At 38.3% G+C, this 13,984-nt stretch overlaps 3 protein-coding genes across 6 annotated transcripts in view; 1 reads left to right on the top strand and 2 right to left on the bottom strand.

Annotated features, from left to right (window-relative positions):
- The window catches only part of LOC126866539 (four and a half LIM domains protein 2), a 71,478-nt gene extending 67,626 nt beyond the window's left edge, over positions 1 to 3,852 (bottom strand). Inside the window, exons 1-2 of the mRNA XM_050620241.1 lie at positions 3,686 to 3,852; positions 2,307 to 2,596 (exon numbers count right to left, since the gene is read on the bottom strand). Coding sequence (XP_050476198.1) covers positions 2,307 to 2,351 — 45 coding nt within the window. The 5' untranslated portion in view covers positions 2,352 to 2,596; positions 3,686 to 3,852. The remainder of the gene's footprint in view (positions 1 to 2,306; positions 2,597 to 3,685) is intronic.
- Positions 3,853 to 4,116: 264 nt separating this feature from the next.
- On the top strand, positions 4,117 to 6,699 carry LOC126866551 (DNA-directed RNA polymerase III subunit RPC4). Of its 2 annotated transcripts, none has more exons than XM_050620288.1 (8): positions 4,117 to 4,761; positions 4,829 to 5,103; positions 5,174 to 5,300; positions 5,371 to 5,611; positions 5,687 to 5,779; positions 5,836 to 5,960; positions 6,035 to 6,274; positions 6,350 to 6,699. In XM_050620288.1, exons 2-8 carry the CDS (start codon positions 4,856 to 4,858, stop codon positions 6,467 to 6,469), a joined length of 1,194 nt encoding a protein of 397 aa, XP_050476245.1. In that variant the 5' UTR covers positions 4,117 to 4,761; positions 4,829 to 4,855; the 3' UTR covers positions 6,470 to 6,699. The 2 variants fall into 2 exon arrangements, with proteins under 2 accessions (XP_050476245.1, XP_050476244.1); XM_050620287.1 differs by having other exon boundaries at positions 4,117 to 4,764.
- A 450-nt stretch (positions 6,700 to 7,149) lies between these two features.
- Positions 7,150 to 13,984, bottom strand: LOC126866540 (serine/arginine repetitive matrix protein 1). Of its 3 annotated transcripts, none has more exons than XM_050620252.1 (15): positions 13,744 to 13,984; positions 13,539 to 13,628; positions 13,269 to 13,391; positions 11,498 to 11,668; positions 11,154 to 11,317; positions 10,883 to 11,074; positions 10,009 to 10,815; positions 9,794 to 9,925; positions 9,211 to 9,723; positions 8,838 to 9,063; positions 8,665 to 8,750; positions 8,345 to 8,580; positions 8,125 to 8,277; positions 7,552 to 8,042; positions 7,150 to 7,469 (listed from the first exon to the last, which is right to left on the bottom strand). In XM_050620252.1, the coding sequence occupies exons 1-15, from the start codon at positions 13,753 to 13,755 to the stop codon at positions 7,257 to 7,259; spliced, it is 3,609 nt and encodes a 1,202-aa protein (XP_050476209.1). In that variant the 5' UTR covers positions 13,756 to 13,984; the 3' UTR covers positions 7,150 to 7,256. The 3 variants fall into 3 exon arrangements, with proteins under 3 accessions (XP_050476209.1, XP_050476211.1, XP_050476210.1); XM_050620254.1 differs by having other exon boundaries at positions 9,544 to 9,723; positions 13,744 to 13,983; XM_050620253.1 differs by lacking the exon at positions 13,744 to 13,984 and adding an exon at positions 12,090 to 12,826 and having other exon boundaries at positions 13,539 to 13,564.

Genomic DNA, 13,984 nt, shown 5'->3' with positions numbered 1-13,984 from the left:
GACTTGCAAAATATTAACTTTAACTTGTAAGAGGATCCTCGAAAGCACGCGTGACCGTGTTCGCGGATTTGAAGAATGAATCAACAGTGTCGTGTACTTTTTTACCGATTACTGCCCTGCTGATAAACTTCGCTTACGCAACGCGTAAACGCCGCAACAGCGGCAATATCTTTGACTTAGGTCTATCGTTGCGATGTAATAGATTTATCGCTTCAATCCAAGCCATCCTAATCGATTAACCGCCTCGAATGGCGTGTATTATTCGGCTGGCGAAACAAGGAGCAAAAAGCGCAAGAAATCGCGAGGCGATCGCGTTACGAGATTGCACGGCATTCGTCAACGCTATTTATATCGGTTACACCAACTTCCTCTCTAAGGGTAACGTTATCGTCCAACTCGCCTGCGTAAACAGCATTTCGGAGATCTCTGTTGCGAAGAGATATCGGACTATGTCGTTTCTTCCACCGTGATACTATTTTCTTCTATTTTCGTACACATTAAATTCTCCATCCGTATTCTCGTCCATAGTACAAAAATCGTCGAGCTTGTTGACGAAGCAAATACCTAATGTAAATAAATGCGGAGCAGCAGTCCCAAATCAATCGAAATCCAAATCGCTACAGGACAACGAATCCAATCGCTGGTAATCGCCTATACCACTAAAGTATAAAACGATCTGAAATTTAACAATTTTGCAGGCAGAAAATACCAGGCAATCGAAGGAGTTTTCTAAACACGACGGCAACGAGACAAGCCTGGAGGGTTGAAATCGACGCTAGCGTGTCGACCAGCTCGAATCAAGCTCGGGCTCGATGGAGTCGCGTTGCCATAGACCGGTATAGGTATCGCGTTACCTCGGTGCACCAGCCTCGGCGTTAAGACACCTAATTGCACGTTATGTTCGACGCGCACGTACGCACACCAGCGAGCCCCTTACCGAATGGTAATGCTCTCTCGGTGACCACCTTGCCAGGCAGGAAAGTGGGTGAACTCTGCTCGTATTTGTGGCGAAGAGACCAGAGTATACGCGTTTCCTTTGTCGCCTCTCTACTCTCGTATTTTTTTTTTTTTTTTTCCTTACTCCAGCTTGTCGAGCTTTCCATGAAGGATCTCCGTGGAAGGGAACCGGAGTCTGTTCCTGACACGAGCGATTGCTACGAGCTTCCAATTAAACGTGGATTCTCCTCAATTTTTCGAAAAAATATCTCTGTTAACTAATACTCTTCTGATAATTTAACTGGAGTGTTATAGGCTGTAGAATTTTAATTCTGCTACGACGAAGTTAGTCGATAGAAGGTATATCGAATCTTGCTCGGAAATCGAAATGCAACAAGCAAACGGGCAAGTGAGTGAGACGATGGAAGAATTCCTATTGCATCGCACGCGATATCAGGTTTTTTTTTTTACTAATGTGCAAATAATCTAAAGCGCTATGAAATATGTTCGTGGAGAAACATAGCGCTTCTACCGCGAGTATTCCGTGAGAAAAAAGTAACACGCGAGGTTGCACGGTATAAATCTAGCCGCGATCGATGTCCTCTTGGTAACCATTTCCGAGGACATTCCGTTTTCTCGAATGGGACCAAGAACTTGACGACGATCAATTTTTTATCTACTTGCAGTGAACAAACAAATTCAAAACGGATTCGCAATGGTGAAGCGAGCAATAGTAAGATCGATAAACGATTGGCTACCTATACAAGACAGGTGATGTAATCGATAGTGATGTTTGTCGAAAATACGTTACCGAAGGACGAGTCGCATTGCGGAAAGAGAGAAAAAAAATGTTTTTAACGTGGGAACGCGCCTATCGGGGCCACGGGTAGGCGGAACAAAGTGCCTAGACAACGACAGAAACTGTGTACGATCGTTTGTTCCTACGAGAAGTAACGACCCCGTTCAAGGACGTCTTATGTACTGGGTTACGCGGGCCAAGGTCGACCCGATTACGTGTACACATGTCAAACGATGCTTTTTAAATAACCTTCGCCGTCTCGGTTTACTTCATCGACTGATCGTGATAACCTCGCAAATCGAGACACATTTGGAGCAAATCGCGTCGTAATTTTCATATTTTATTTTTTATAAAACACGTTCATAGATTGTCGCGCGCCTGTCCACGCTAACAAAGTTTCTACGTTCGTTGCTTACGACGTCGTAACGTTATTCATATTAATTCACAGCAATACTTAATTATCCAGGAATGCTGCACGGTGTTAAATGGTCATTTGCATAAGTCTACTATGTACAGAATATTCGAGACATGTTAATTCGCAGACGTTTGAACGAATAAATTGTAATCTCACCTTGGTGTCGAAGGCGTCACTAGGCATTCGCTGCACGCCGTTCATCTTGGCAAAACAATCGCTTTTCCGGTCCGAGCCACTTCCTTGTAGCGTCGACGATCCTCGACGATCCTCGACGATCCTCGATATCCCAGAACTCTCGAAACGCCACTCAACAGAGTACAAGTTCTCGCCGTGAGATGAATGGTATACCACGCGAAACACCGACACGCGCGAACGCGAGTCAAAAATTTAAACTCATAGGAACTAGGAGTCGCCTCGACGCATCCTCGTACACGTGCGCGCGACAACTGAAAGACATTTAAACGTCTTTCGAGTACACGAATTCACGCGAGATTTCACACACCGTTTTTGCACCTCGACTCAACCGACAAAGGACAACGATGCGATTAACGGTCAATCGCGAAATCGACTCTGCTAATGTTATACCAACGAAGGAAGTAAGGCTTGCGAAACGCGACACAGGTTGTCTCTATAAACAACTGGTTATTTACAATCTTACCATGCAAACGTCGAAACGCGATTGCATCGAAACGACCACAAAACGATCCGTGTACATTGGCCGAATCGTCCGAATAATGAAACGGTTATCAACGAAGAAGAATAATCGTTTTATCCGGTCTGTTAATATTTTTTATTTCAAACGTCAACTGTGCGAATGATCTCAAGCTTTTGCAAGCTTTGCCAGCGAAGTTTTGCTAACAAACTGGCTATCGATTCCTGCGAGTAATCTCGAATTTGACACTCTGTATATCTGACAGCATCCGGTGGACGACACGCGAGAATTAACGTTCACGGTTCTATGAACAAAACGCGCACCGTTTCATGCAGAACCACGCTTTGCAGTCTGCGATAAGAGATTTGAAACTCGCCTACCGAGCACCGTAGTTCGCGCCTGCGCCGCGATATTTTGCTCGTCGTCGCGTACCCTGAAACACGTGGTATCCTTCGAAGCACCGCCCCCTCCAATTTCTCGCGGTGTTCACAAAAGTTTTGAATATTTACAAAGGGTAAAAGGTATTCAGCCCGTGGTGTGTATTAGCGGCGAAATCGATCGAAAATACGAAATAGTCTCGGGCCGCGGGAGTTCGTGCATAAACATGTTTTGATCTTGAAGCGGAGAATGCCGCTCTCGCGGATAAATTTTCATCAGATCAAATACTAGAAAGGACTTGGACCGAAAGATACCACGCGCAGGTATCACGAAGGCAGGCTACTCGAAAACTCGACGTGTTCCATGTACAAGGGGGAGAGAAACAGGTTTAAGAACCGTAGTTGACCGGTCGCCTTTTAAATCGGTCATCTGTCTAGCCGGTAGAAATTACGTCGATTCGAAATCAGGCACTCGTAGCCACAGGTTCTTGGGGCTCGAAACTCACTGAAAATCGTAATCAGAAGTAGAACCAGCAAGTCGAAGCGAATGAATTAAAAGGAAGGTGAACGTGTTCGCGTACGAACGACGGTTTCGTGACACCGAAAAAGAAAGAGGACACGTTGCACTCGCGATGGGAGAAACGATACGTCGTGGGTAGGCACATGGCAAGCATGTCCCTGCCGCAGGATTATACGTAGCAGCCGGCGTTCGGGCGCTCCGCGTCGCGACTGCCGGCGCGGCTAAAAAACCATACGATGACCTCATCACACGAAGTCTGTTCTCCTGCCCATGTCACTATTACTAGCCATCCTGAAAACATCGCTAACCTCCACCGTCTCCTGGAGGTTACTGTTCGCATTATCGCTTATCTGGAATATCCTGCCAGGACTTCAAGATACCAGCACACTAAAAAATCGTATTTACTTTCCGATGTCTTGTGGTAATTTTAAAAATACCCGCCTTTCCACTGTACCCTAATTGTACTTGCAACACACGGATATCCGATATAAACATGAGATATTATTATAAAAATCATACTTCCTGAGTGTAAATGAAAATATAATTATGAAGTTTTTTTTAATACAAAATTCCTTTACCTGTCTTACATGATTTTATTCTGTAAAAGAATGACTGCCTTTTAAATTAGAAATAGGATATGTGTACATAACATGTCACAATATACGAACAAGTCGAAATAAATTATTTTTATTTTTATCTGTTAATGTATCATCTCTGTTTTCAAATTAAAATTGTACTCATAACTAAAAATGCATACAGAAATAAATATGCATTTCGAACAATACATGCAAAACAAAATGGAAGAGTATAGTAAGACACGTGCGACCTATGCGACATAGCGAACGTATGCATTATGGATCCGAAAGATTTATAAGTTACATCGCAAGACACGTTCAATGAAATGTTGTATTATAATGTCGTATTTATTTATTGATACTTATATGTCTTGATAAAAGACATTTTATAAAATTTGTGATTATTATGTATATTAGAGGTTATGTGTGATGTACTGTGCTTAAATATCATTGTAGTATCATTGTAAAAAACCTTTTATATCTCTTCGTGGTGAGAATATATTTTAAAACTACATTGTTTTTATCGATAACTAATATATAATATTTGATTTTAGCTGTTAATTGATTTGTAATAATTAAAAATGTCTTCTGACAAGTCTGACGATGCAAGCAATTCACTTCCACCAAATATCCAAATAAAGGTAGAACCTGGGACATCTTTGCCTGTACCTATACAAAACATTAAAACAGAACCTGGTTTATCAACTACTACTAGATTAACTTCTTTCCGATTGCCAAGAGATTTAACATTGGGGGGTAACATTAAGACTGAGAAATCCAAGAAAGTATATATACCAAATTTAAATGCTCAGAGAACTAAGAAAAAAGAGTAAGTCAACTTTATAAGAGGAATTAATGATTGAGTTTATGAATTTAATGAAACGATGCTTATTTTCCAGAGACTCGACGCAAAATGATTCTGCAAAGACAAGTAGAGATAGAGACCATAATAGAGGACGTGGCAGAGGTAATACAGATAGAGGACGCGACAGAGGACGTGGAAGGGGATCTAGCAATCTGATTCAAGTATAATGAAAATATTTTTCTAGTAAATATAACTTTATATTAAGATATTTTATATAAAATATGTTTGTAGTCTAGTGGTATTTGGTCCACTGGAATAGTGAGTACACCAGGAAAACGCTATAGCGGTGGTTGTAGGGATAGTGATAGAAGTGCTCAAGTATGTCTAGAAAAACCAAAATTAGAATTGAACCGTAGTGTTGATAAAGCTGAAGAAGAAGAAAAAGTAAAGTTACTGCTAAGAGATGATTTCGTCGATGATGGAGAACCTATAAACTTTGATAATGGACCAGTTATTTTGCCAATGATCAAAGGTTTTTATTACTTTCTAGGTATTAGTAACTATTTTTTAAAAAAAATCATATTTTTTTGATTTTTACTTATTATAGGAAAGTTATACAAGGAGGACACTAAAGTATCGATTGAAAAAGAAGAGGAAGAAGAAATAGATAGGAAACCCATTATTTTGGAAAATGGAGAGGGTAAGTATAATCCTTTTTTCTCTTTTGATCTATAATGATAATAACATTACTTTTAGTGTTACCACCAAAGAAGGAACATAAACTTAAGATACCCAAATCTGATGTTGAAACAAAAGATGAATTTTTAGAAAGCATTCCCAACATTATTGAAAATAAAGCAAATTCATATATTTTAATGCAGGTAAGGAATTCTATTAAAAATGAAATAAAAGTAATATTCATTTTCACATATAATTCACTAAATAATTAATACAGTTTCCAGATTGTTTACCAGGTTTAGTAGGTGGTGCAGAAGACACTAGACCAACTCGATCAAATAATGCAAATTACGAAAAGGAGAATGAAAGTAAACAACAAACGGAATTTTGTACTTTAAGTAGTTTAAAACCTGGTATTTTAGGGAAGTTACAGATATTGAAATCGGGTAAAGCACGCTTATTACTGGGAGAAAATAATTTAACTGTTGATGTTGGGTCACATCTTAGTTTTCGACATGTATGTATCTGAAATGATCGCAAATATTGGATGAAGTTATAATTATAATAATAATAATAATAATTAATATTGCAGGATCTTATTGCCGCAAAAGTGGATACCGAAAATTTAATCGGTGATCTTATTAATTTAGGTCCAGTAACCAGTACGCTGATATGTTCGCCTGATTGGGAATCAATGCTAGCCAAATTATAAATAAATTTTTAATATGAATAGATCTTATTACATACTCTTTATTATGTGGAATATTTGTAAATGTAATGAAAGCTAATGTTATTTAAGATACAAAAAGCGAATTTTTCAAAAATCATGTATTTTCAATACTACAGTATACGTGAAAGTCATGTCACGTACAAATCCACTAGTAATTCATACACCTAAATAAATTTACAGTAATTGTAGAATAAAGTTTATTATATAATTTATGTGAATGAATACGTCAACAAGAGGGCGTGATTCCTTATAAAATACGTTAATATTTTGTTCCAAGACGCAATTTATGCTTCTGGCTTAATAATAGATAATTCAATGAAAAATTATTTTTACATAAATCAGATTTAGAAATTAAATTCATCAATACGCTATAAAATGATAATTAGCTTGTAAACTTATAAACTACTAAAACCATGTATTTGCTTAGTTGTGTCAACTTTAAAAGATGTAAAAATCATACATTAAAGTGGCACAAAAATTATTATTCCTATAATAATAACTACTTTTATTTGCTAATAAGAAAAAAGAAACAGCTATTGTATTCAACTTCGTAATCTTAATATTTAGGGTCATAAAAATTAGGTTTCTTCATCTAAGCGATGGATCTGTTTAGTAACATCAGACTTGTTTTACACAAAAAGTGTGACACGATAAAATCCTACTTAACGATAATAATAAACAGAAATGTATTCGTGATACAATCAGAGCAAGTGCATTGTAATACAGAGATACACACACGTAACACACCCTCGATAAATCACACAACACCTCAATCACTTCCTTCTATGCTGTGTCCTTTCTTCATCGATTTTAATGCTTTCTCGCGAAGTTTTTTTTCTAATTCTTCTGTATTACCTTCACTTACATCAGATTCGTCAGAATCTGCAACCTTCTTCTTTTTATGTTTTCTATGTTTCTTATGCTTCTTATGTTTCTTGTGCTTTTTATCCTTCTTCTTTTTCTTTTCTTCTACTTCACTTTCCTAAAAATGCAAATTACAAATAATGAATCAAGTGAAAATCTAGATTTTGCACAAATTAAACCTCGATGAAATAAACAATTACCTCTGATTCACTAGTGCTAGTTTTAGTCTTCTTCTTACGTTTCTTCTTCACTTTTTCTTCATCTGAACTGTCATCCGCTTTTCTCTTTTTCTTCGCATCTTTTTCTCCAATCTCTTCATCATCTGTACTTGAGTCTCGCTTAGATTTTTTCAAACGTACCTTCCCTTCGTCTTCGCTTGTAGAATCCTTTCTTGACTTCCTCGTTCTTGACTTTTCATCTTCCGAAGAACTGTCTCTTCGTTTTCGTGTCTTTTTCGGCTCATCGTCCGAACTCGAATCTTTTTTGGATTTTCGTAATCTGGACCTGTCGTCTTCAGTTTTATTTCTTTTTATCTTCTGTTCTTCATCTCCCGAAGAGGAATCTTTCCTAGATCTTTTTGATTTCTTCGTTTCCTCTTCTAACTCTTTTTTCGGTCGCTTACGAGATTCGTTCTCGTTCATTTCCCGTTTTCTACTATCTTTTCTGTCTTTTGTACGTTCATCTAATGAATCTATGGAAACCACGGGGATTAAAAATTTGTAAAATTGTAAAGGAATTATAATTGCAAAATTAAGTTATGTAAAATTTACCACCTCGATTCGAATCCCTAATTTTTTTGGTTTTCTCTGCGTGCTTTCTTTCCTCTTCAGAATCTGAACTAGAACCACATTTGTCCGACTTCTCTTCATCCGTGGAAGCTTTCCTGGATTTCTTGGACTTCTCTAACTTTTTTGATCTTTTCTTACCTGCAATGAGAAACAATGTAAGAAATGTTAAAGAAACATAATTCCTGCATGTTCAATCTTATCCTACCTTCGCTTTCACTATCATTTGAATCTGTAGAACCATCGCGTTTTTCCCTCTTCGATTTTTTTATTACTTCTGCTGGCTTTTTCAAGAGAACTGGTTCTGCCGATTTTTGACCTGACTTCTTGTCCTCGGATGTAGTTTTGATTGATTTGATCGATTTTTCATCCTTTTTTAACGGGAACGTATCCGCAGATGAAAAGCTCGATTCTTCTTTTGGTGATTCCTCTTTGTTATCTTCTCTAAAAACGACAATAAATGCTTAAAGTAAATGATTTTCTTTACATATCTTAAACAGTACTTAAAGAACAGGACTTCAAACTTACTTCGATGGTTGTTTGACTTTAACCGCTGCTATGATGTCTTCAGTCTTTTTAAACGGAGACGGCGTTCTAGATAAACTCTTCGAAAACTAGAATAATGAAAAAAACGCAATTACAAAATTAGAAATATATATTATATATTACAAATATAATACAAATGACTGTCTTAAACTTACCCTGTGTCTAGTTACAGGAAGCGTAGCAGATTGAAGTTTTTTAGGAGAAACGCTGAGATCTGGTTTCTTGATGTTCACAGGTTCAGCTTTCTTGATGTCCTTTTCGGGTCGTTTGATGGATTCCTCCTTGATAGGCTTCTCCTTTTCTTTACGTTTCTCATCTGCGTGTTCACGATCCCTCTCGCGTTCTCGCTTTTCTTGAGACGATTTCCGCTCTAGTGACTTTCTGCACACAGACAGTGAAAATTATTATTAGAGAAAGTAAGAACGTTTGTTCACTGCTAAGCAGGAAACACAACGTAGCTGCTTTACGCTCCGACAATCGTAAGGTCTGTAACAAAACGTGAATGTATGAGATAATTCGTTTACTCACCTGGTCACTTCATCCTCATTGCTAGAGGAACTACTTTCGCTACTTTCCGAGCTACTTGACTTAGACCTTCCGTTTCGTAATTCTTTTCGCGATCCCGTATCAGTTGATCTTTTAATTTTTTCATCCACTTTCTTGTCCTTTGTCTTCTCCTTAGCATCTCTTGAGCGATCGGGAGATCGTTTTCCATCTCTCGAATGATCCACCGATGATCTTTGATCTTTTGATCTAGACCTACGATCCCTAGATCTAGATCTTCTATCTCTATCCCTTCTGTCCCTGTCTCTGGAACGGTCTCGCCTACTCGATCTGTCACGAGAGGAAGATCTATCGTACCTGAGGGATCGGTCCCGTCCGTCTGGCGAACGACGTCTGCTATCACGACGATCCGGAGATCGACGTCTGTCTCTTCTTTCCGATGATCTTCGTCTTCGATCGAGAGATCTCCTTCGGCGCCTATCTCCGGGACTTGGTGATCTGCGACGATATCGTGCCGGGCTTCTCCGAGGAGGGCTTCTACAATAATTACGAATTTGTCGATGACATTTAGTTACGTAAAGGTATGAGTAACGAATACGATTTATACCTGCGTCTACTAGGTGCTCTGCGCACAGATGGAGGTCGCATGCTGCGACTGCCGCTGTATCTATCCAATCTCTCCCGTTCCCTTTCTCGCTCCCGTTCTCTTCTTCTTTCACGTTCTCTGTCTATGGATCTCCTGAACACAGATAATTCGGAAGTCATATTTAATAATGATTATTGTAATAAACATCTGTAATATATAATAATATTTATAGTTACCTTCTATTCCTATCTCGAGATCTATCCCGAGACCTATCCCGTGATCTATCGCGTGATCTATCTCGCGATCTATCTCTGTCCTTTGATCGACCTCTATCTTTTCGTGGCGTTGGACTCCTTCGCTTAGGAACTGATTTTCTTTCACGACTCGAGTCACTGTCACTACCACTATCATCCTTATTTGTTTTCCTATATGATCTTTTTGCCTGTACTCCATCTTTCTTCTTTCTAATTTCGAAGTCATTTTTATCTTTCGCTCCTTTTTCTTCTTCTGATTCGGAGCTACTGCTTGTACTTGCATCTCGTTTCCTGTTGGAATCGAGAGTATCCTTTCTCTTATCCGGTGACTTCGAACGAGATTTTGATGATCTTGAATCGCTTGAATCAGATCTTGATTTTCTAGACTTACTTCTATCAATGCTTTTCGATCTTGATTTTTTAGATCGTGAACGAGATCTTGAATGCGATCTTGGAGACTTGGACTTTGTACGTCTAGATTTCGAGCGATCTTGCGACCTGGATTTGGATCTTCTAGACTTTGACCTAGACCTAGATCGTCTTGATCTTGACTTAGATCGAGATCGCCTCGACTTAGATGCTGGTGATCGAGAACGACGTGATTTTGAATCTCGACTGGGCGATTTGGACCTAGATTTTTTGGAGCGACTTATGGGTGATTTTGATCTAGATCTAGATTTTTTTGCTTTTTCTAATGATTCAGGAGATGGAGTACGATTGTTTTTCTTTTTCCCATCAGCAATGCTCATTAATTTAGCTTGTAATCGCGATATCGCAACAGCGGCTTCTCTATTAAAACATTTTGATAAATAACCTTTCCAGAGTTTATATTAAGCAACAAAAGAAGAATACTTACGGTTTTGTCTTAACTGGCATGAGCGGTATAGCATTTTCAGGTTGAGGTGAATCTTCTCGTTCGACTTTAATTTCAGTCATATCTTTTCCGTTGTCTTTAAGGGAATTTTTACTAGGCGATCTCGAAGAAGATCGTCTTTTGCGGCTCGATCTGTCACGATCTCTGTGTCGATCTCTCGATCGACTTCTTTTTCTGCAGGTAGTGACATATGTATTTTTGAAACATTTTTAAAGACCTATAACGGTAATATTTTATGAATTCAAAGAAATACCTGTCTCTATCACGATCTCTACTTCGATCTCTTCGACGTTCCTTCGAAGAACCACGTTCTTTCTCTTCTTTTTTTATCTTGCTTTCGGCTTCATCTTTTTCTTTCTCCCTTTCCTTTTCCTTTTCTTTCTCTGCCAAAGAAGCTTGGAGTTTCTCCTGCTCTTCCTGTTTTCATAAATCACTTATTTATAAATAAACATAAAAAAATGTATAAAAATTAATTTGCATGCATCAGAAGCATTCATTTAATTGAACTTTCCTGAATGTCAAAATTTAGTAACTCAACTGTTTTGCTATTATCAGATTAGTTCACACAGTATTAAGAATATAAAAATTGATAATTACCAAACGCTTTTTTATTTGATCTTTCTTTTGTTGCAAGAAAGCCTCTGGAATGCCCGTTACACTTTCTTGAGCAGAGACCAAGAGGTCCCATAGTTCACCCATGAAAGATCGAGCATTTCTTCCATTCAGAAAGCCAGTGAGGTTGATCTGCATTTTTCGGGGGTCAGGAAACTGTAAATTATACAATATCGTTTTTTATTTTTCTGTACATATATTATATATTATCACAATAGAAAATTTTAAGTTCAGTTCTATGCAATTTTGGCACGAGAGTAAACATTATAATGTCCATCTCCCTACGTCGATACTAACTGCTTTTCCCCCTCGAAAAAGCAGATACATTTCTTATATTTCTAATATACCTTACCATCAACAGTAAACTGCTCGTTTCACGGCTGCACTTATATGCAATATGCTAAGAAAAAAATATACTCATCGATAAACGCACACGTAGCACAGATACATAGATACCTTCTCAATTTAACAACACTGCTAAAGTAGATACTGAAATAGGATTTGCAAATATATGTTAAAAATGTTAGCTGAAAATGAAAGGATTAATTTGGAATAGAAGGAACACCGTTCCACCAACCTGTGATATTGACAAAGAGTGTCAAACCGAGTAGAGATACCTCCGGCATCATCCACGATCGGCAATCACATCTGGGATTGACGGAATGTCTGGAGAATCATTAACTGAAGAACAGACCTGCACGATGTAACGATCCTCGATCCCTCAGGATGGGGCTGAGAGGCACGGAGAATGGAGGAACCTGCATCTCGGGAGAATCCGCCATGTGTGTCGATTGTCCTTGTGTAAGAAGAGACCACAGCATCTGGATAGGGAGTGCGATGATTTCCTTCCGCTCCAGTTTGTAGTGCCGATTATTGGTAGACGTCCAACGATCGAAAGCCACAGCAAAGCTTTCGCAGTTGTAATTTGGAGTGTAACCACCTCGAATGAGGCAGTCACGGGTTGGCGAAGACGATGTTCAGTGCAGCTAGTAGATGGCGTAGTTGCAGCAACGAAGACAACTGCAGAATGGTAGAAGGCCAAGGCAGAGCTCCATATAAAGGTGAGAAGACCAGGAACAGGACGATGCGACGATATTTTTGCGAATACGCTGTTCCTCCGATGATGATGAGTCGGAGCTGGACGAAGTGCTGAGGTTGAAGTTTCAGCAGTGTTCTAAGATGACGTTGACATACCAGCTGGCATCAGCTAGCGTTGACGGCTGATAGAAAGGCGGCCAATCGGATGTAGAGAGGAGCACATCCGAATGCCATTTGGACAATAGGGTTGAGCCCCACCAACGGTCTCTACTTATACTAACGGGGAATTCAAACATACGTGATAAAACATTGATTTTATATGTTACAATGTTGCAGGATCAGCTACATCAGTTTTTCGTTGATATAGGATATAGCTTGGAGTGGATACTTAAGATCAATAAAAATTGGGTACACAGGATATAGAGGTTCGATGATATATTATCAAAATTTAAAAAAAAAAGAAAAAAAACAATGAGGCAAGTATGACTAATATGGTTTCTGCCTCCTTGCTTTTCATCTCCAAAGTCAGCACATTGTGCAGATTTTGGATGATGGCATTTGTAACTGGTACAAAATATTGTGCTGAAATAATGTGTATTTATCGATTTCCTATGATGAGGGGAAAAAGCCAAGTGAACGCATTTTATATTCCGTATCATTAATTTAAAATCTCTTAGGCCAAATTGTAATCAAATTGGTAATGTAACAAACTTCTTACCTTTTCTTCCAGTTGATTATATACAAATTCTACCACTACATCATCCTCCATGCCTAAAATCTGGGTAATCTTTGTAGTTATCCATGGTTTAATAACATCCAGCTTAACTTTGCTCATATCCACCTAAAAATAAAGTATTTTGTAACTAGTATGAAAACTAAAACCGTAATAAACGTAACCAAATATACCACATATATATCATATATATATATATATATATATATAAATATATATAATTAACGTAACCAGATATTGGACTCAGATACTTACCTTCTGTGTAAGAGAGTCTCCAAATTTCATTTGTTTAAGAAGTTTCTTCTCCTTATCGCTGAACCTCGTGTCTTGCGACGCGGTAGTCCCCTGAAATTCAGCAATTAATCCAAATTAATCCGTAAATATCGAAGAAAGTAACAGTTTGATAGGATTTTAACAGCGCAAGACATTATTTTTTAAACAAAAGTTCTAGCGAATTTACCGTGTACATCATTTTGGTAATGTACAGAAAGCAAAAATTGCACGATGTTCGATGTTAACTGCCTTCTTCAATTCGTTTTCTGAACAGAAAACGGGAGAATGTGAGTCAGAAGAAGACGTAGTTAAATTCTACACCTCTTACTATTTGCAAAATTTCATACACTTTTGTATATACAAATATCAAACGCGTAAATCTAAACCTAGCACGTATGAACACAGACGCACAACAGGATCAATCCGCC

The sequence above is a fragment of the Bombus huntii genome, chromosome 6 (genome assembly GCF_024542735.1).
Source record: "Bombus huntii isolate Logan2020A chromosome 6, iyBomHunt1.1, whole genome shotgun sequence".
Classification (NCBI taxonomy): Eukaryota; Metazoa; Arthropoda; class Insecta; order Hymenoptera; family Apidae; genus Bombus; species Bombus huntii.
The sequence above is the reverse complement of the archived record's forward strand: the minus strand, read 5'-3'. Positions and strand labels throughout refer to the sequence as shown.

What these genes read in the sequence shown, in the direction of transcription:
- LOC126866540 (XM_050620252.1), bottom strand. An exon ending in ATAATCAACTGGAAGAAAAG is followed by an intron (nt 11,669 to 13,268) that starts GTAAGAAGTTTG and finishes TATAATTTACAG; the next exon opens with TTTCCTGACCCCCGAAAAAT. An exon ending in AATGAGGATGAAGTGACCAG is followed by an intron (nt 9,064 to 9,210) that starts GTGAGTAAACGA and finishes GTCTGTGTGCAG; the next exon opens with AAAGTCACTAGAGCGGAAAT.
- LOC126866551 (XM_050620288.1), top strand. Translation starts at nt 4,856, where the DNA reads ATGTCTTCTGACAAGTCTGACGATGCAAGCAATTCACTTCCACCAAAT. An exon ending in GATCTAGCAATCTGATTCAA is followed by an intron (nt 5,301 to 5,370) that starts GTATAATGAAAA and finishes ATATGTTTGTAG; the next exon opens with TCTAGTGGTATTTGGTCCAC. An exon ending in TATTTTGCCAATGATCAAAG is followed by an intron (nt 5,612 to 5,686) that starts GTTTTTATTACT and finishes TACTTATTATAG; the next exon opens with GAAAGTTATACAAGGAGGAC.